General features: G+C 34.6%; 1 protein-coding gene across 3 annotated transcripts in view; it reads left to right on the top strand.

Moving 5' to 3' along the window:
• ANKRD17 (ankyrin repeat domain 17) overlaps positions 1-21,988 on the top strand; it is a 214,043-nt gene that overhangs the window by 43,655 nt on the left and 148,400 nt on the right. Inside the window, exon 1 of one of the 3 annotated variants that reach the window (XM_006898444.1) lies at positions 5,422-5,562. The exons of the other annotated variants lie outside the window; for them this stretch is intronic. Coding sequence (XP_006898506.1) covers positions 5,509-5,562 — 54 coding nt within the window. The 5' untranslated portion in view covers positions 5,422-5,508. Of the gene's footprint in view, positions 1-5,421; positions 5,563-21,988 lie in introns of those variants that run through there. 3 annotated transcript variants of the gene reach the window in all.

Below are 21,988 nucleotides of genomic sequence, written 5' to 3'. Positions count from 1 at the left end.
ACAAGTAAAAGAGTGAAGGGTTAAAATAGCAAGACATGGAGCTCTGCACTAAACCAGGAGTTAGGAACTGAAGAGACAAGAAATTTCCTCCAGAGACAACCAAGACAGAACCTCTCCCTCTAGGCATCACTCTAAAGCTGTATTTTTAGCTTCTGTTTGTTAAAGGCATGTATTTTAACAAACTTTTTTTTTTGGTGCTGTTGTCAGTATTAGATAACTAAAGCAGAATTAGGTATCAGAAGTATGGGGTTCTCTTTGGAAGGTAAACTTTTGAGTGATGAGTTTAGATTTCTAAGCAAGATCTTACTGGGGCTGTTGGTTTGTCTGTCACTTACTCTAAACTGTTAGAGGAAAAAGAACTTAAACTGCATATTGAAAACAGAATTTAAAAGGTTGGAAAATCCTAATGTACACATTAAGAATATATATTAAAACATTTATCAAGATTAGTTTAGTCTGTGAATAATGGAATTAATAAACTACTAAAGTAGAAAGCCGTTCTACTTATACTGAAGGGAATAGAGAAAAGAATGAAAGGAAAGAGGGTATATTCCCCTTGAAATCCTACAGGGAGGAAGCAGATCAGAGAGGCTACATCTGTTATCCTTCAAGAGAAGGAAAGGGCTGCCCTTGAAACAGCTTAGAGATGAGCATAGTATGTAAGGAGCACAGGAAGCAAGAAGTTGGTTTCAAAGAGTTGAATGACCATCTTTTGGATATCAAAAATTGGGACCACCAGATTTCTAGATCTCAAAGGTTAGGAGGCTTCTAGATTTCAAAGAGCTGGATCATTCCTACTTGGTTCCAGAGTGTGGAGTTGTTAACGTGTGCCATGGTGATGGGCCTGCTGCCCAAAGCTGAGGAAGTGGAACTGCCATGCAGAGGGGGAGGAAACACAGCATTCAGGTGCTGCCTGTAGCTGAGGCTCTCTCCAAAGTATAAGGATGCGGGTTGAAAAACTAAGATACACTTGATTCAAGCCATGGTATTTTCAGTTGCTTTCTATGTGTTTGAGAATTGGACAGTGAATAAGGATAACAGAAGAATCAATGCCTTAGGATGTGGTGTTGGTCAGGAGTATTGTATATCTCAAAAACTGTCAAAAGAACAAGGTTCTCTTAGAGGAAGTGTGAGCGTTCTGGATGATGCTCATTAGAAGCTGAGATGGTCTCCCATACTTGGGGCATGTTGTTAAGAGGGATAAGTAGGTAGTCAGAGAAAGAGAGGACCACCTCAATGGGATGGCTTGACAGAGTGACTATAAATAGTGCAATGGAGCATATTGGAGATCCATAACAATGAATGTAGTTCATAGAGTTAATACTGTGAGTTATAGTTGACTGTACTGCACATAACAATTAACAAAGCCAAAGGAGCACAGTTGTCATCCTAATGATCCTGAAAGGTGCCTCCAAAGTGTCTCCATCCAGAAGATGTGGCCTATAACCAGAGTCTGGAGGGCAAGATGAAGAAAGGATTCTATTCAGAACTGATGGAATTTGTTTCTGCTGGGTTTTGGACTTGGTTGGTACCTGTTACCTTTTTTCAGTTTCTCTCATTTTTAATGAATATCTCTTGTCCCTTTTGCAATACTATATTTGTGAAGCAGTTAATTTATAGTCTAGCTTTCACAGGTTTACAGAGGAAAAGATATTTTGCACCAGGATGGGACACCATTAAAATTTTTTACCTTTATTTGATATACTTGATTCAGAAGTTAGTATTTTAGACTTTTGGGATGAATATGTTTTGCACGTGGCAGGGACATGAATTTTAGGAGATTAAAGAGTTACATTTAAATGCTTTATCCCTCCCTAAGTGTAAATCCTAACCTCTATGTTTAGGGATATAATAATATCAGGGAATATGTTGTCTTTGTTATGTTAATGAGGTAGGATTGTTGTTAAGTGCCATGCCACTTTAGACTCATAAGGCCCCTGTGAATAATAGATCTGAACCTTGCTTTATCCTATGCCATGTTGAGTCAGTTGTTCTTGAGATACAGAGATTACAGGAGTGAACAAAGCAGAGAGGGAATGATTCCAAACCACATGAAGATTGCCCAAAAGTAGAAGCTCACAGAGAGAGAAAGTTTTCCCTTAGAGCTAGTACCCTGAACTTGGTTGGACCTCTAATCTTCTAAACAGAAAAAATAATGTTGATTGTTAAAATTACCCATGTATCATTGTTTTGTTACAGCAGCGTTAGTTCAAAAATAAGTACTTTATTAAGGATCAGGCCATCTCATTGATTCTAATTATAAATGCATTTAACTTATCCATTCTAGGTATTTACAGAGTTTTTGTTGCCATTTCCCCTCCCCCCTTATTTTTTTACTTTGGACATTTATATTCTCTTTGTTGTTGTTATTAAATGCTGTTGACTGTAATTCATAGTGACCCTGTGAACAACGTATCTGAACCCTGCCTTGTCCTATATCCTCATCATCTGTGACACACTTGAGCCTACTTTAGAGTCACTGTGACAGTCTGTTTTGTTGAGAGTCTTCTCCTCCTCAGCTGGTCTTTAGCAATTATAAGCGTGATACCTTTCCAAGAACTGGCCCTCCTACCAGCATGCCTAAAGTATGTATCAGGCAAAGTTTCTCTGTTCTTGCTTCCAAGGAGCACATGACTGCGCTTTATCCAAGACATACTAGTTTGTCCTTCTGGCTTTTCACAGAATATTCAGCATTCTTCTCTACCACCACAGTTCAAAAAGCATCCATTCTTCTGTCATCCTTACTCATGTTTTGCTTTCAGATGCACAGCAACTGTCATGGTTATTCAGTCATTTATATCTGTTGATTTGCATTTGTTAGTAAGTTTTCTTTTGTAATGCTTTTGCCATTTGATAAGAAATGTAAGGTTTAAATATATACTATTAAAATCTAGGCTCAGCAGAAGATAACTTCTGGTCTATAAATAAAAGAGGAAATAAATGAATGTTTTAAGAATATGAAAAAAGTGTTGCATAGATTTAGACTATATTGGATATTTTCAGTCTGTGACCTATGGGTATGATCAGTGAATAAATGCTTTTTTACCAGAAATTATTACTAGTGGTACCAGTAATTTAAAAAGAATTAGTATGCATTGTTAAGTATCAGAATATTCTTTTATTCATGTAGTTGTTTATCAACAAATAAATACCAATTCAATCCCAGATACATATTGTTATACATATAACAATATTGTTATATACATATTGTTAAAGAAGTTGCCCAGTCACTAACAAATGGAAGTGAAATTATGAATGATGCAAAAAACAAATTTGTTATTGAAAACTTAATAGTCATTGACAGAAGGAATTAAATTGTCTCCACATAGTTTTATGTTAGGAGGTAAAGTGAATGGTTTGACTGATATTAATCTGAGAGACCCTGTTTTAATTGTTTGTCATTTATTCTTCATGGTCTGTGGAATTAGAAAGTCCAAGTTTTGTATCTCAGCTCTGTGGCATATAATTATGTGACTTCTTGAGATATAGATTCTACATCTGTAAAATGAGAATATCACCTGGAAGAATACAGTAGAGGATTCGGAGGGTGGTCTGTGGCATCACCTGCTTGATTTAAAATTGTAGCTTTTCAACTTATAGCCACAAATTGGACATATTTTCTATGCTCCAGATACCTATTATATGAAGTAGGGGCAAAAAATAGTGCTTGTCTTTTATGATCAATGTGATGATTAAAGAAATTAGTATCTCCAAAGCACTTAAAAGAGTGCATGACATATAGTGTTGTTTCCCTTTGAATTGACTTGTAGTAGGTTTCAACAGCAAATTAATGACATGGAGGTGAAGTCCCATCTTTCTCATGGAGCAGATGGTGAATTAGAACCCTGTGCCTTTGAGTTGGCAGTGCAGCTTCTTACTTTTAGACCAACACAGATCCCAGAGCCTGACACATAGTATTCTATTAATATTGTAAATAAGTAACGTTGATTGGGGTTGTTGTGTGGGTTAAAACATTTAGTGAGAAAAGCAAAAAGTACTCTTGTGTTGCCAGCATAATGAGGAGGCCTCCTAAATCAGAAACTGTGTATGTTGGTAGATAATTTTCTCATTTAATCTTTTTATTGTTGAATTCTTACTCATTTAAACCTGTTAAAAAGAAATCTAGTTTGTTTACCATATCCACTATACTTTTGATATATAGTAAGTATCCAAAGTTAAGAGAATACTGTCTCATTTTAGAGATTAATGAACAGACTTAGTGAACTCTAAAACTTACTTCTGCTAAGTCATAGCTTCACTTTGTCACTATAATTCACCTTTTCACTTTTCTTAGTTTAGATTTGGCTGTATGAGTTAATTTATTTAGTGAGTCTATGTTCCCTTTTTTGTGTCCTTAAAATATTCATCTTAGTTTAAAAAAAAAAGCCAAAAAGAAAACCCCCCAAACCACCAAAAACGAAATCTACTGCCATTGGGTAGATTAAAGTAATTATGAAAATTTAGATTAAAAACAGTTTTTCATCATAGGTTTGCATCTAGGTTCATTAATCTGCACACTGGAAGATCCGTTCATGTTGCAGTTTGTATTGTGCCTTGTGGTGATTTTATTAATACCACAGAGCATAAAATATTTCTTTTTCCATTGCATTTTTCATATTCTAGTTTGCATAAAGGAAAATTTTGAAAATAATTAATTTTTCTAAACTCAAGGTTGGCCACTGTAATGAATATTACATAAATTGGTTTTATTATCAGCCAACCATGTTAGATCTAGATATATGCCTCTGAATTTATTTATCTGGATGATGTTACTTTCTTTTAATTATGGTAGTAAAGAAGAGATAAAAGCTATATAAATGTCTTTGCTTCATTTATTACTAGGAAATGAACATACCAGAGTGTGTATCGCTTGCCTCAGTGATCTTGGGTTAACTCACTATTAATATTTCTTGACAAATTATTTCTAGATAACCAGTTAAATATTTTAAAAATCTATATTAATTATTTTAGACTCCTTCTACTTGGAATCAGTAGTATATATGCTATGTAATCTATTTGCCTGATAAAACAAATTTCAAGTTAGCATTATCTTGCCTCCTTTGGGTCTTTAATATAGGCATTAATCTCACAAGGCTTTACTAAGGATAAATTGCTGCGTAACCCTCTTCAATCTCTTTTGTTCAACCAGGAAGGCAGACGTGTTAAATAGCTTTTTTTTAAAGAAAAAAAAACCAAACCTGTGATTATTTCTTTTAAAATTATAAAATCTTAAATCTTGGAATAGTAAAATAAGAGACTTTATTGTCTTTTATGTCTGTTGAAATAACTTGACAGAAGTTTGCTTTGGAATAGAGCTTCTGTATCTTTAAAAAATACACAGTGAGTCACCCCTGCTCTTTTGGTAGATGCCTGGCTAGTGAACAGCTAAGCTGCTTTAGGCATGTAATAGAACATTCCATTTCCTGTTCCCTTGCTGACACAGAGGAGTGTTCCTGCTGGCAATGATCTAATCATAGTGCAGTAAGAAACATGGCAGTTTGATAAAACATGGTGGAGACAGCGGCTGAAATGGAAGCATATGTTCTAGAAGACATTCTTGAGGTAGGGTTAGCTTTGTAAATGAAATGAAAGTTGAAATCTGAACAAAGAAATGTTATCTGCTGGAATTATTTTACAGATGAATAGATTAAAGGACAGAGCACAGAGAGGCAAAGCATTATAAGCAAGACACGGTCAGACCTTATTCCGTGTAAGAATGTGCCAGTCTGGCTCACATGATTGTTTAAACAAGTATAGAATTATTTTCTTTAAACTAAGATGTTTTTGTGGATTGTAGATGTACATTTGGGAGGCAAAAAAGAAAGGAACTCAGACTTAATAAATAAAAACCGGCTTGATGGTGACCTTTAGATTAACTCATTAGAAGGTGGGGTCTGCAAAGCAGCTTTGAGTAGATTTAGTATCATATGTCTTAGAATTCATTTACATACTTAAGCCTAAAGATTTGCTTACCGTAACTATTAAAAATAGTTCATTATTTTAGCTAATAGAGTGTATTAAAAATGCATATCAATCTGATAGTTTAATTTAGCTCTGCTATATTTTGGTTCTAGATGCTTTTTAACTTATAAAATTTCTGTTATTTTAAAGCACTAATGTTAGCTGACAGAAATTTTCCTTTTTGAGTAATGAGAACTTTAAATTATACATATACATATATATATATTTTATGGTAGCATCAATTTTATAAAAGCCTCTTTCAGTATAAATCAGGTTAAGGAAATACATGTTAAAGTGAAACTATAATTGATTTTGGCCTTGGATGTAGTATATTGTAAACCATTCATATTTATGGGTATTGTTATTAAAATTTCATTTTCTTCAAGGTTGTAGGATTTTGTGTCTTCATTATTTCCTCCTTGAAAATAAAACAAAAAACCCTATCTAATTTAGATAAGCTTCAGGGTGGTGTGTAGTAGTAGTATTATTTAGAGGTGACTGTTAAGATAATTTCACTGTCCTCATGTGAAGAGATTTTTATTGGGAGAAGAGAGCTATAGAGAAGAAGCTGCAAAAGGAAAGCTAGGCGGGGTTAGCAGGAGAAAAAAGCCTATGCGCATTAAAAAGTGCTGCATGATCAATGAGCATTTTCTGGAGTCCCTCAGTGTGTGCTTGGAGCTGACATTGCAGCAAGTCTCATGGTTGTTCTGCAGAATGAAAACTGATTCCATTGTATTAACTAGCTCCTTGCAGACACCTGCTAACATACTCTGTGTGTCCTCTTCTCCTAAAGCTTATTGTCTGAGTTGAATCATGTGGTTAATTTCCATTCCTTCCCCCTCCCCCAATACTGTTTGAGTTTCCTTAGAAATGATTATGGTGAAATTACTGCTTAAAATGGTAGTATATATTTAAGATATTTCAGTAATTAGAAGTGGTCACATACCTTTGTTGTTGCTCAGTTTAATTAAGTTTAATTAGATAATAAAATTCTAGTATATTTTAATGTTCCTTTAAAAAATGTTCTTTGGAAATTAATTTATTACATATATGAGATTTGTGGAAATGGAAAACCATTTTTAGCAAACTTAGTTTTATGCTTGAAATAGAAATTATGTTAAATGCCATCTTGATAATTATTTTATTAAAATTATTTAACATTGTGTTAATATTTTGTTACTGAAGTTATTCATTATTGATAGCTATTAAAATCATGCTTTCAATTTTAATTGTCCCAATTTACAGTCTTAATGTGATTTTATATACATATACCTGTTGCATTAAATAGTTTTCCTTTTCATTATTTCATGTATGACTTGGTGATTTGAGTGTATTTTTTTTTCAATACTTTGAAAACTACAGGTGAAAATGTTCTAAGTAACAAAAAATAGTTTTCAAGAAATATAAATGTACATCCTAGGCTATAGCAAAAAATAAAACAAAGAGGGGAAAAGGTAAATAAATTAGGTATACTATTTTATTAAATGCCTCATACTGTATTATTCTAAGAACAGTAAAAAAAAATTTATTTTTTTTTCTTTAAGGGATAAATCCTTGCATGCTGACTCAGAAACCCCATGTGACAGCATAGAACTGCTCCATAGAGTTTTCTAGGCTATAATCTTTACAGACGCAGACTGCTATTGGGTAGGTTCAAACTGTTAACCTTTCCGTTAGCAAATGCCTAACTGTTGTACCACCAGGGATCCTTGCATATGCATTATATATTCTTATATATATTAAATATACTAAATGATGACATTTATCCATTCCAGTGGCAATTTATTATACTGTTGGATAGAGAGCTGGACTACCTGGATGGTTCAAATGGTTAACGTGTTCAACTGCTAACTGAAAAGTTAGAGCTTCTCTCTGATCCGCCATCTGAGAAGAAATTCGTGGTCATCTACTTCTGAAAAATCAGTTCTTGAAAGCTCTGTGGAGCACAGTTCTATCTTTATCCAAGTGGGCTGCCACGAAGGTCATCATGAGTTAGAATCAACTTTGTGGCAATTGTAATATTGGGCACTTTGAATTTATCACTGTAAGGATTTGTGATATTTGACTGCTAAGCATCTGAGAATTTAGTTGTTTTCATTAACTAACTATTGTATATTGTACCTTTGTCTACTTTATGCTTTTGACACACCATGAGCCAAAGCAGTTTGTTTTATTTGCCATATAAGACTTTTCTGGTAATGGCAATTTAAGTTTTATTTTTTAATTAATTAATTAAGAATTTATGAAAAAATATTTTGTTTTTAAACAAATTTTCACAAATTAGAGTTTGGTCATTATCAAATACTCACTGCTATGGAGTGAGAACCTACTCTTCACTGACCTACTAGGTTTTCTGAGGCTGTTAATCACATGCGAAGAGGTTGCCTATCTTTTTGCTTTGGAGCAGCTAGTGGATTCAAACTGCCAGAGAGGCCCACATTTTGGATTAGCATTCCAACCCCCTAATGACTTATCTAGAGAGATAGAGACTTTGAAAGAACTGCACTGAGCTCAGAATATTTATCTATGCTTTGGGATCAGTACCTGAGCAAAGTTGAAATGTGATCAGATCACCTGGTTGAGTTGTTAACCTTACATCAGAAGCCCTCTGGTCATACAGATTCCAGAAGGTATAGAAATGGTTAGGAGAAAAAAAAAAGAGATAGAAATTGTAAGAAACTGTGTTAATAACTGAGCAAAGGAACAGTAGATGAGGAAACAAAAGCAGTGCATTTTAACAGAACAAAATGGAGAGCAGAGATGGCTAGGAGTTCTTACATTGTGATCTTAAGCACAATTGATAGGTGTCTCTCTTACCATATTGGAGAGATGTGAGGGAAGAGAGGGAGTAGGAGTAAATAATTTTTTTTAATATTAATTTATTCAACTCCATGTATGAGGGTTTTAAAAAAATTATTCTTTAATTTGATGATACCTCTTCAAGTTAAGAAACCTATACAAAACAAAACAAAATTTTACTTTTCTTTGAATCATAATTCCTTTAAGGAGCTTTTGTTAAATCTTAGTAAATAGAAAATTTATAATCAGTACCAGTAGGGAACATTGTACAAACTAATTCACATTCCATTAATATATATATTGAAATTGGATTTTTTTATATATAAAAATCTCTGCAGATGTTCATTGAAATGAAAAATAAACAACCTAAATTTAAAAAAAAAAAGAAGTATAAAAAAAAGAAATTGGATTTTTATTTTCTTTTGCTTTTCAAGGAGAGGAGCAAATGGGGGGTAGGGGGGAGGGGGTTGTGCAGGGAGAAGGGTGTAACAATGAATGAATGGAATCCCAAAATCTCTGTAGATCTTCATTGAAATGAAAAATAAACAACCTAAATTAAAAAAAAAAAAAAAGAAATTGGATTTTTAGGTCTTCTAAATATTGAATAAAATATGTGACTAAAATAGTATAACAGGTAAAGGATGATTTCCACTTTAATCATTACTTCTCAACTGTTCAAATTTTTTGTACTTCTGCCTTTCTCTTAGCAAGTTATTGAAGACAGATGATAGCAAAAAGCACCTATGCACATACCTTACATTTTTTTTGTGATGTATTATTATAATTTTAGTGTTTTCTAATAAGATATGTTTTCTAGTAACATTAATGTTAGTAGTAGGAAACATTAATAGGCAGAAAAAATCTTCTAAACTTGTAATTTAATATATCCCAAATTTATATGATGATGGGCTACATACACATAGGTCTTTGTAATGTGAAAATATGAAACAGGAGAAGTCTTTTCGTAGGCATAAATACGTATTTTAGATTCTTAATTTATTATTGGACTGCTTTGAAGTTAACTATGAGAATTGTCTTTGTTGTTGTATTCCAGGGAGTCAACTACCCCTTGTGTTGACCCTATGAACCTTGCCCTACCCTGCACTATCTCTGCCATCTCCCACATGCTTGAGCCTATGGATACAGTCAGTGTGTCAGTCCTTCTTGATGAAGGTATTCTCATCTTTCTTTGACCTTCTACCTTTCCCAGCGTGATGTCTTTTTCCAAGCATTGGCCTCTCTTGACAGCATGCCCAAAGTATAGGAAACAATGATTCACTGTCCTTGCCTCTAAGGAGAATTGCCTTTGAAATGAGAAATCTTCACACATATTATCATCTTTTAATTTTAATAAATTCAAAGTGCTTTGTTGTGAGTATAGAATTTAATAAATTTTTGCTTAGGAAATACAGAAATTTTTGGAAAAAAAATTTGCAGTGATAAATATAGTTTAAGCTCTGGTAGCATAGTTCATAGAGCTGCTAACACAAAGGCAGTGCCTGTCTGGTAGTTAACATCCAACAGCCATGGGAGAAAATAGGCCACCTCTTCCTGTATGATTTATATCTTCCAAAAACCCACTGCGGGTCAGGTGTGAATCAGTTCCAACTCACAGACAATTAGGGATAAGTGAAAGCTAGTGGAGATGCCCAGTACTCTTCTTATTACTTAAAATAAGAATTTTAAGCTTTGACTGTACTTGATTTTATTGTTGTGAGATGCGATCTAGTTGACTACTACTCATTGTAACCCTCTGACCAACAGATCTGAACCCTGTCCTATCTTGGACCATCCTCACTATCTTCTGCGCTCTCAAGACCATTATTATAGTATTCAGTATATCAGTCCATACAAGTTAGCATTGTCCTTTCGTTCTCTGATTTGCTACCTTTCCTGACTTGTCTTTTATCAAGGACTTCTCCTGCTGACTGATAATGTTCAAATTATGTAACACAAAGTTTAATCATTCTTTTTGCTAAAGGACATTATGGTTGCAGTTCCTCCAAGAAAGATTTGTTTGGATTTCTGAAAGTCTATGAGATATTCAATACTCTTTGCCAATACCACAATTCAAAAGCATCAGTGTTTCTGTCTTTCTTGTCCCAACTTTCAGATGCATAGAAGCAATTGAAAGTATCATAATGTAAAAATAAATAAATTAAAAATACCATCACTTTATTTAGTGATAAAGACCTTAGTCTTTAACTGACATTGTTTTTCTTTAGCACTTTGGAGGCATCCATGATAGTAGATTTTACTACATCTTTTCATTTCTATTGTTGCTACTATAGGTCTTGATTGTGGATCCATGTAAAATGAAATCTTAGACAACTTCAGTCTTTTTTTTTTCTATTGTGTTGCCTATTGATCCAGTGGTGAAGGTGATTTTTTTCTTGATGTTGAGGTGTTATCTATATTAAAGGATGTAGTATTTTATTTTATGCTGTAAAGTGCTTCAAATCATATTTATTTTCTGGAATCAGGGATGTCTTCTGTATAACAAGTTATTGATGAGTCTTCCTCCAATCTTGATGCCATATTCTTTATATACTCCACTTAGATGATTTGCTCAGAATAAAGATTGAAAAGATGTGGAAAAAAGATAACTCTGAAACAAACCTTTCCTGATTTTAAAACACGCAGTTTTCCTTTGTTCTGTTTGTGCAATTGCTTCTTGGTCTGTGTATACATTTTCCATGAGTGCGGTTAAGTATTCTGAGATTCCATTTTTCTCAGTGTTATCCAGATGATCTCATGATTTGTGAGGTTTGTTAATCCTGTGAACTAGTTTTTTCTTTGAGTCTTTGGTTTCTCTTTTGCTTTGGATGATTGCAGGCCAATAGTTGTATTGCAAGCTTTTAAGACCTCAGGCAAACTATTATGAAGAACATAGGCTTTCTAAACTATTGTGTCAGTTGACCTAGCTGTCATGAGACTGTGATCCACAAACCTTTCAAACTCAGTATTTGGTTATATCTACAAAGTATATATAACTATGACACCTTTGTAAAAAAAAAGTGTATGTGTGTGTGTGTGTATATATTTTGTTATTGTTGTTATTAAGTGCAGTCGAGTCTTAGATGACTCATAGTGACCCAATGAATGAAAGACCCCTTATTTTTATTAATTTGCAATCATTCATATATATTGTTTCAGATTTACGGTGTGATTTTGTTCATGTACATTGCATTTCATACATTCATAAAAATTGTATCGTGTAAATTAATTACTGCTGCTCTGTGCCTATTATTATCTCGTCTTTACAAGACCCAGTTGAATCTTTCCTATTCTGTTGCTCCCACGTCTGCCCACTAAAGTCTGCTATCCTAGTTATTTCCCTCTATTCCCCTTGTCCACTTCCTTTTTCCTTTCCCCCTGCCTCTTTCGAACATTTATTTGCATCTTGCTCAGTTATTCTTCTCTTGAATGTCCTACTTAATGAAGTGTTTGTTCATGATCTTTGCACATTTTTATACTAGATTGCCTGTCTTGCTTTTGTCAAATTCAAACATTTTTTCTGACATTATAAGAATTAACAATACTGGATAGATAAAGATGGATATTTAAATACTAGTATTTTGCTTTAATGATTTCATCCGAATAATTTGAAATGGGTTTTCAGGACTACTTTCCAAGGATAATATTTTTCATACATGCTGCATTTTTTTAAGGATATAACTTCCTTTTTCTAGACACCTTCAGGCTATTTGATATTTGTTTAATTGCCATATGTATTTGTTACTATGGGTATGTCAAGAAAATCATCTGAAACCTATTTAATCTTAAATTAAGTGCCATCAAGTCAAGTACAACAGGTGGTGGCTCTACATTGGGTTTCCAAGGCTGTAAATGTGAACAGTAGGAGGAGATCTCTCTTCCTTGGAATTGATGGAGGATGCAATCTGCTGATCTTTTGATTAGTAGCATAACACTCTGTTACCAGAATTTTTTTTTTTTGCCTATTTACTAAAGATTTTTCTATTCTTACAGTGTCAGCTGTGTGTGTATATATATATGTGTGTTGTTGACCCCTAAACAACACTGTTTGAAATTTCTTGTGTGCACTTACACATTGATTTTATTACTTGTTTCTGTTGTGGTGAGTACAAGGAAGTAGTGTACTGCTATAATCTATGGAGAGAGAAGCTTCTCATGACATGATTGAGATGAACATCACAACATTTACCTCCAACCTTTGAGCCCACAGCAGTTGAGACTGCTAGAAGAGGTCAAATCCACGTTCAAGAATCAGCTGTAAATTATGCATAGATTCTTGGCAACATAGTCTGTAAGGAAGTTGCCCTAAATAATATATTCAGATTTTGTAAATAAACTAGCATAATGAAAAATTAAAATGACAAGTCTCTGGCTGTTCAAATCCAACCAGTAGCTCCATAGGAAAAAGATTGGCTGTTGTCTCCATGTTTTACAACCTCCAAAATCCCTTTGGAGTAAATAAGTTGGTTCAAGCTCAACTACACCACAGTGTACATGTGGAAAAAAAAATCAACCCTTTATTGTAGATATCCTTTCCCATCATCTGACTTAATTTCTATTCTTCTCATTCCTGTTAATCATCCAAGAATGATTCTCTGTATAAACTTTTCCCATAGCTTTTTATAATAATGGTCTTTATTACACTTGATCATGAGTTTGTATAACCTACAAAATGGGCCATGTGATGAACATGATACATACTCCCATTTATATATATTTTCATTATTTTCTCTTAGTATTGTCTAAATTTTTCTATGCTCAGATTTCCCCCATATTGTGATGTTTAAATGTATGTTTTATGATGTTTGATGTAACAGGTAATTTTTTTTTTGGCAATTGTTTCCTATTTAATATTTAGAAATAATGGATATTAGTATCTCATCCTTAAAGTTTGATAAATTCGGTGTGCTCTGGTGGCCTAGTAGCAAGAAGCTGCACTGCAATCCCAGAGACGTGTGGTTCAAATCTACCAGATGCTCTGGTGAAGAAAGAGGAACAATCTCCTTCTATACCAGTCAGATCTGATTTGATGACACGTGCGCGCGTGCGTGCACACACACACACACACACACACACACACACATACACACACACACACATAAAGCTTGATAAATTCACTTATTGATCTGATAGCCTTTCTTTGCCTTTAAAATAATAATTCTTTTTTACATGGTCATGTCTGAAATAATTTCTCTTTTCTAGTTTTTATGCATTATCCATAGGATTTTCCATGGCCTGTTATTTCAAAATAAGATTGTCAGTTCTGTTTCTTAGAAGTTTTTCTTGCTGTGGAAGCTCTGCTGAGACTTGTCCACTATGGGTAAGCCTGCTGGTATTTTAAATCCCAGGGGCATAGATTCCAGTATCATGGTAACATGTTAGCTATCACAGGGCATCATAGGACTCTGATAGACCAATGGGGCAAGGATATCCTTTTAAAAGACTAAAGTGTGATTGCTGTGAGCTGTGGTATTTTCAGTTGCTTGTTCTGTATCTGAAGGTAGCCACTGAATACAGAAGGGCAAAGTATCAATGCCTCTGCTTGTGATATTGAAGAGTATTGTATATACCATGAACTGCACAGAGGTTAAAAAACCTGTATTAGACAAAAAGCAACCAAAATGCCCATTAAAAACAAGTATGGTAATACTTCATCTCACACTTGGGTCATATTCTTAGGAGGACTACTCCTTGGAAGAAGACTTCATGCTGGGAAAGGTAGAGGGTCAGAGATTGAGTAGATGACCCTCAGCGAGATGGATTCACACAGTGGCTTCAGTGAGTTTGAATATGACAGAGATTGTCAGGATGGTTCAGGATAGAGCAAAGCTATGACTCGATGGCACCTAACAAGAGGAGTGTCAGGATGGTTCAGGATAGAGCAAAGCTATGACTTGATGGCACCTAACAAGAAGAATGTTTCTCTATTTTCTTTCTTCCCTTAATTCTTTATGGTAGGACCTTAAGTAAAATGCTTATATAATTGGTGACTGTGAGATATCCATGTCATGTTTGTGATCTTAGGAAAAAATTGCTCAGTCTTTCTTGGTAAAGAATGATATCTTTGATTCCTTTCTGCTCTGTTACTTTTTACTGTCATTTACTGATTGTGTTTTGTCATGAAATGATGTAGAATTCTGTGTGGAGCTTTTGTTGATATCATCTCACAATTTTATAGTCACCTCCCTGTTATTTTTCAGTGTGTGAATCATATTAATTGATTTTGGATTTTAAACCAGTGTTATATTCTTGATATTAATTCTGATCTTAAAGCGTGATTCTTTTTGCAATGGCTGTATTTGAGTTACTGATATAAAAATTAGTGCACTTTGTTCATAAGACATGTTTACCTCTCAAAAGTGTTTTGGAGCATCTCTTCCTCTTTGAAAGTTTGTCTAGAATTGAATGATTAAAATGAGGTTTTTCACTTATGATTCCATTTCTTTAGTAAATACTTTTTGGAGATTTTCACCTAGTATAAGAGATAAATGATTGTTAGGTGCTGTCAAGTCAACTACAACAAATTCATAACCACACTATGAAGAATGTATCAGAACCTTGCTCTTTCTTTCACTATTTTCACACTCCCCAGCACACTCTAGTTCTTTGTTACAGTTACAAGTGTCAGTCGGTCTCAGTGAGGGTCATCCTCCCTTTCTCTGATGCTCTATTTTTCCCAAGCATGATGCCTTTTTTCCATGGACTGTCCTCATCTGACAATATGCCCAAAGTATGTAAAACGAAGTGATACCATCCTTAACTCCAAGGAACACCCTGGATGCGTTTCCTTCAAGGTAAATTTGTTTGTTCTTTTGACAGTCTTTGATAAATTCAATAATCTTCCTCAACACTATAATTCAGAAGCATTGATTCTTCATTGGCTTTCTTTATTGATTGTATGACTTTCAGATGCATAGGGAACAATTGATAATACTATGGCATGCATCAGATACACCTTATTTTTTTAAACTGACATCCTTGTTCTTCAGCACGTCACGGAGGTCCTTGACAACAGCTTTTCCCTGTGTAACTTGCCTTTTGATTTCTTGACTCCTGTTGCCATGGTGTTGATTGTGATGTATGTAAAAACGAAATTTTTGACAGTTTCCATCTTCTCTTCATCCATCGTTGTATTACCTTTTGGTGATGAGGATTTTTTATTTCTTGATGTTGAGGTGTAATCCATATTGAAAGCTGTATGTAGTCTTTGATATTCTTCGGTAACTGCAAGCATGTGCCATCTGTATAATGCAGGTTGCTGATAATGTTCCTCTGATCGTGATATCATATTCTTCAAGTCCAGACTCAGTGATGATTTGCTCAGCATACATATTGAATAGATATGGCAAAAAGGATACAACCCTGATGCATACCTTTCCTGATTTTAAGCCAAGTAGAGTTCCCTTCTTCTATTTAGATAACTGCTTCATGGTCTATAGACTCTGGGCACATTTAAGTGTCTGGCATTGCCATTCTTTGCAATTTTACCCATAATTTTTTAGGATCCACACAGTATCCACACTTGCCTTTTCATGATATTCCCCCATTTTTTTTAAATATATATTTTCTGCTTTCACTTAAGGTTCTTGTGACATCAATAATGATATTCCTTGTGCCATGGGCTTTCTCAATCCAGCTTGAATTTCTGTCAGTTTCCTTTCAAGAATCTTTTTGGTATTCTTTTCTTTCACCTAAGATTCATCCTAGAGAGGGTCAAACCGGGCTGCTCCTTGAGGCCAAGGATTCTAAGGCTCCGTTAACATACTTTGGACATGTTGCAAGGAGGGACAGGTCCTTGGAGAGGGACATAATGCTTGGTAGGGTGGAGGGACAGCGCAGAAGGGGAAGGCCCCCTATGAGGTGGATTGATTCAGTGATTGGGGTAATCGGGATGGGTGTGTCAGAGACGGTGCGATTGGCACAAGACAGAGCAGAGTTTAGGGATGTTGGACATAGGGTCGTTATGAGTTGCAAGTGACTCGATGGCACGTAAGAACAACAACAAGGCTCATCTGATATCAGTAATGATACTCCTTGTGCTACAGCCTCTTCTGAATCCAGCTTGAATTTCTGTCAGTTTCCTGTCAGTGTACACCTTTTATTAATAATCTTCAGCAAAATTTTACTTGTATGTGATATTAACGATGTTAATTAATTTCTGCATTCTATTAGATCACTTTCCCCAGGAGTGGAAATAAAAACATCTTTTCTAATCATTTGCCAGATAGTTGTCTTCTAAATTTTTAGTGTAGTCCAGTGAGCACATCCAGATCTGCACCTGTTTCTTGAAATATGACAGTTGATGTTTAGTCTAATCCTGAGGCCTTATTTATTGCCTTTAGTGCAGCTTGAACTTCTGCAGTAACGTTGATTTTTGATCATATGCTAATTCTGTGGTTTTGGGTTTTATTTTGGTTTGTTTTTTTCTTTTCTTTCTTGTGTACTGTCAAATCAGATTCGACTGGCACAGGAGGAGATTGTTCCTCCTTCTCCAGCAGAGCATCTGGTGAATTTCGACCATGCACAGCTTCTTGTCACTAGGCTACCAGAGATCCCTAGATCATATAGTAATTCTTGAAATGATCCAGTATTGTCTAGTGCTTTGACTCTTTTGCATTTTTTTTAATTTTCAAGAAAGATGTTAATCCCTAATGCCTAAGTCATTTATTCTGTTTATGTATAATGGTACTAATTATATAACACCCTGGAGAGAATTCTGAAAATATGTACTCACTTGATTTTTAGTTTTATATTTTGTAAATGAGTAATTTTTGTTTGAAAATGCAGCATGAGTTATTTAAAAGTGGATTGTTTCAGTTTTAAGTGTTTTGGGACTTTCTCAGTTCTAGTTTTGTTATGTTTGTTTTAAAAATACACTACTGAATTTAAATTTGAAACTAACTTTATGGTCCAAAATATGGATTGTTTCAGATATACTTAAAAAATAATGTTCTTTACAGTTTTGAGATTGAATGTTCGAAAAAAAAAAAAATCAGCGTTATGCTTTATTAGCTTTGGTGTTTTCAGTATATTTTACCTTTTTCACATAACCTTTAGTCTTTCCTCTCACATTATTATTCTATTTCATTTGATAGATGCAAAAGAGATTGAGATTGTTAACAGTTTCAGCTTGCTCAGTTCCACAATCAACACTCTTGGCACCTGTAGCCAGGAAGTCAAAAGACAAGTTGCATTAGGAAAATCTTCTATCAGGAACCTCTCCAGAATGCTGAAGAAGCATTGTCAGTCTAGAGGCTAAGGTGTACCTGACCCAGGCCATGATCTTCACAATTACTTGCTATCATCAGAGAGCTGGACAATGGCTAAAGATGACAGAAGAAGAATTGATGCCTTTGAGTTCTGGTGCTGAAGAAGAGTATAGAACATATCATGAACTGTGAGGAGGACCAACAGATATGTCTTGGAGAGGGTGAAACCAAGCTGCTTCTTGGGGGCCAGGATTTTGAGGCTCTGTCTCAAATATTTTGAGGATGTTGCCAGCAGAGGCTTGTCTTTGGAGAAGGATATGATGCTTAGAAGGGTGAAGGTAAAGCACAGGAGAGGAAGACCCTAGATGAGACACAGTATCTGGGATAGTGAGGATAATTGTGTCAGAGACAGTGAGATTGGCTCAGGATAGAGTTCAAGGCTATTTTGCATAGAGTCATTATGAGACATAGTCGACTCAGTGGCAGTTAACAAGTTTTATAAGAACCACGCATGTCTCCCCTGTTAAGGTGTTCAGAAATTGTTAGCTATTTTCTTTTTACATATATTGTGACTCTCCAGGTAAAATTGTTACTGTTTTATTTATTTATTTTTTTAATCTGACCATTTTGAAACATTTGGCTCTCAATAATTGTCATTGATTTGATATTTCTTTCTCTTGGTCAGTTCTCTTTGTGTGTATCTTATTTGGTGTTTATTGTACTTACTATATTTTATGATTTTGTCTGTCAAGTTTTTGAAACATTTTCAGATATTCTTTTTTTTTTTTATCCTCTTCCTACATCATTTGATACTTTTTCTTTTTGTGCTTTAGTTTGGACAGTTTGATTTGCTTATTTTTTTTTTTTTCAGATTCATTGGAAATTTCTTTTTTGATGTCTCTTAAAGTAAGGTTTAGAAAGCCTATTTAATTTTTGTGTTATGTGGGTTTTATTTTTGTTATTCTCATTTAAAAAATCAATTTCTTAAACACATTAATCTCACATTTTCTTAGGAAGTATGCTTTATATTCCTCACATTCACAAATAACAGTATTTATTTTCACTAATAGAAAGAAATCAGGAGAAGTTTTCACTTTATAAAACAAAAGGGAAAAGTAATTCAGTGTTTGTTTCTCCTGAACCATTAATGAGACAGTGCACCCTGAGCAGTGTAAGTGGTCACGAAAGCCCACCTTTGTCTTAGCATCAGCCTGCCTTGGCTGGTAGGTTACACGTTATTCTTGTTTTCATTTTTAGATGTTATTTGGTATGATTTGGTAGGTTATGTTTTGATTCTGGGAATACTCAGAATGTTTATAAACGAATAGTTATTACTTCTTCACCTTATGCCATGTCAGCTTCATTATGGCATACTTGATATGCTCTTTCTTTCAGATGTAAGGAAGTTGTTTGCTAATATTTTGCCTGTCATTTCTTTGTTTGTTTTTATCTGTTTTTTTCCTAGTAATCTTCCTGGTTTATTTCAAATTCAATATTTTTGTTTTGACACTGGAAAGAAAACAATTGTTAATATAAATTTTATTGGCTTTTTAAAATAACATTGAGAATGTTGTGCTTAACTAGCAATTAGTTTTTAAGTTATCTTGCTGCTTCTGAGTATATTTTAAAACACTAAGAATCCCTGCACTCTTTTTTTGGTTGTTAATGTTAATTTTTTTAAATTTAATTTTATTATTTGTGTGTGTACGTGTACCACTAAATTGGATCCTTACAGGAGGAGATTGCCCCTCCTTCTCCAGCAGAGCATCTGGTGGATTTAAACTGCTCACCTCTGGGATTACAGTGCATCTTCTTGCCACTAGGCCACCAGAGCTCCCTAGAATCTTCCTTGTACTCTTGAGAAGGCAAGACTTTGGCTTGTTTATTTTATCATTCGGTAAGACCAGTTGCTAAAAAAGAATATCATGGTTGGTGGAGAATCAGTGAAACAGAAATAGTAATGAGGATGGTTGGCACAGGAACTAAAACAGTGGACTGAAATGTGTTGATGAAGATGCACACGGTCAGACACTTTGTTCGGCTTTGTATACATCTAGAGTTGCTCTGACTTGAAGCTAACATCAAAACCCTAAATACCTTGTTAACGTGAGAGTAGTCCTGCTATGAAGTGTGGCTTTTTTGAAGTCTACCAAATACGGCCCACATGTTATGAAATCTTTTTCCTCTGGCTCATTTGATCTAGATCTTGAATCTTCTTTTTAACTGACTAGCTCCTTGGGAATGTTTCTTTGGTTCTTCATGGTTTTCTGCCTCGTGAATTAGCTATCTCAGTTTCTCTGAACTGATCTTTTTGCCTTCTGAACTCACTTTTTTGTTTCCTTCTAATGGTCATAATATTGTTGTCCATTATGTGCAAGGAGAAGAAAGGAGGGGTCTAGTCAGGCACATAGGACATTTCAACTAAAATATCTTTAGTTTGAATCTACTTGTGGCTCAAGTGAGATAAAAGACCTAGTGATCTGCTCTTGTAAAGATTGCAGCCTGTGGAAACCCTGGGAGTCAGCTCTACTTTGGTATGTAAGGTCATTGGAGTTAGAATTGACTGTATAGCATACAACATGGCAGGCATCAGTCTGTACTCTGGATGGTTGTAAACCACAGAACAGAGTCTCTGGATTTAAACAGCTGATTTATAGAGAGAATCATACCGAAATAGGTGAGTAAGCTGTGTTAAAATATCATTGAGATACTGTTCATGGCAAGTAGAATGTGAGGTCTTACATAGCTGTTTTAGTCCTTTTCTTTTAGTTGTAAAGCCATTTAATTTTGTATACATGTTGTTGTTATTATTACTGTCCATCAAGTTGATTATGACTCATAGCCACCTTTTAAACAAAACAACTAAACCTTGATCTATTCTGTGCTGTCCTTGTGATTGCTCCTAGTCTCCTCCCCATTGTTACAGTTACTGTGTCTCTCTTGATGAGGATTTTCCTTTCTTTGGACCTCTACATTTCCCAGAATGATATCTTTTTCCAGGTACTGACCTTATGGACTGTACCCCCAAAGTATATGAGATGATAAGAGTGGCAGAGTATAGGGTACGTTTCAGATCTGTTATTCATAAGTTCACTGTGAGGTATAGTCTACTTGATGGTACCTAACAACAACATGACATTAAAAAGTCAAACCAAACTCACTGCGCTCAAGTTAAATGTGACTTAAAGTGACCCTCCATTTGGTTTCTGAGGTGGTAGATGTTTAGTGAGAAAACTACCACCTTCCCCCCAACCCCCAAGGGACACCTGATGAATTCAAACTGTCAGATAGTAGAATGTTATCTATTACTCCACTGTTACTATTGTTAGGTACTTTCAAGTATGAACTGACTTATAGCTGACCCTCCAGCAGGTTTTCAGAGGCAGTAAATTGCACGAGAGGAGACTGCCTATTGTTCTCCTGTGGAGCAGGTGGTGGATTCTGACAGTGTGCCTTTGGTTTCACAGTGCAACTTGTTACCACTAGGGCATCAGAGCACCCTACAACACTTAAATGTTTGTAAATTATTGATTTGGCCATATTTTGAAAAAAACATTGCTATCATGCTTTCTTCCCTTCTATATTTACTTACCTTCTCGTCTATCCTTAAATATTTGCAGTAAGCATAAATTTAAATAATGATGGTGTATTTTTTTACTTTTTGCCCCTAATTTTAAATACTACTACTTTGAACTTTTCCTGTCTTGCTCTGAATTTCATAAAATTTGTAGGAAACAGATTTTTGGATAAAAGAATATGAAGTTTTAAACTCCTCCCCCGCTTCATTATTCAATACAAGTCCATTGTAAAGATTTTTGAAGCATGAAGAGAAAATAAGTTTATATTCTAGTCATTTTTATGTTTATATTGAAGAATTTTTTTTTTCTGTGCAAGCCATGATTTTTAACATACCTTTTTAGCTTTCCTATTATATGTTTTTTAAAATAAGGCTTTTAATAGCAACCTAATAGTCTAGCTTGATAATGTAACTTATACTCAAATGAAAATATAACATATTCAAG

Source organism: Elephantulus edwardii, unplaced genomic scaffold, assembly GCF_000299155.1.
Source record: "Elephantulus edwardii isolate Elephantulus edwardi_28Jun2011 unplaced genomic scaffold, EleEdw1.0 scaffold00230, whole genome shotgun sequence".
Taxonomy (NCBI): Eukaryota; Metazoa; Chordata; class Mammalia; order Macroscelidea; family Macroscelididae; genus Elephantulus; species Elephantulus edwardii.
Note: the sequence above shows the minus strand (reverse complement) of the source record. Positions and strands in the feature narration are given on the sequence as shown.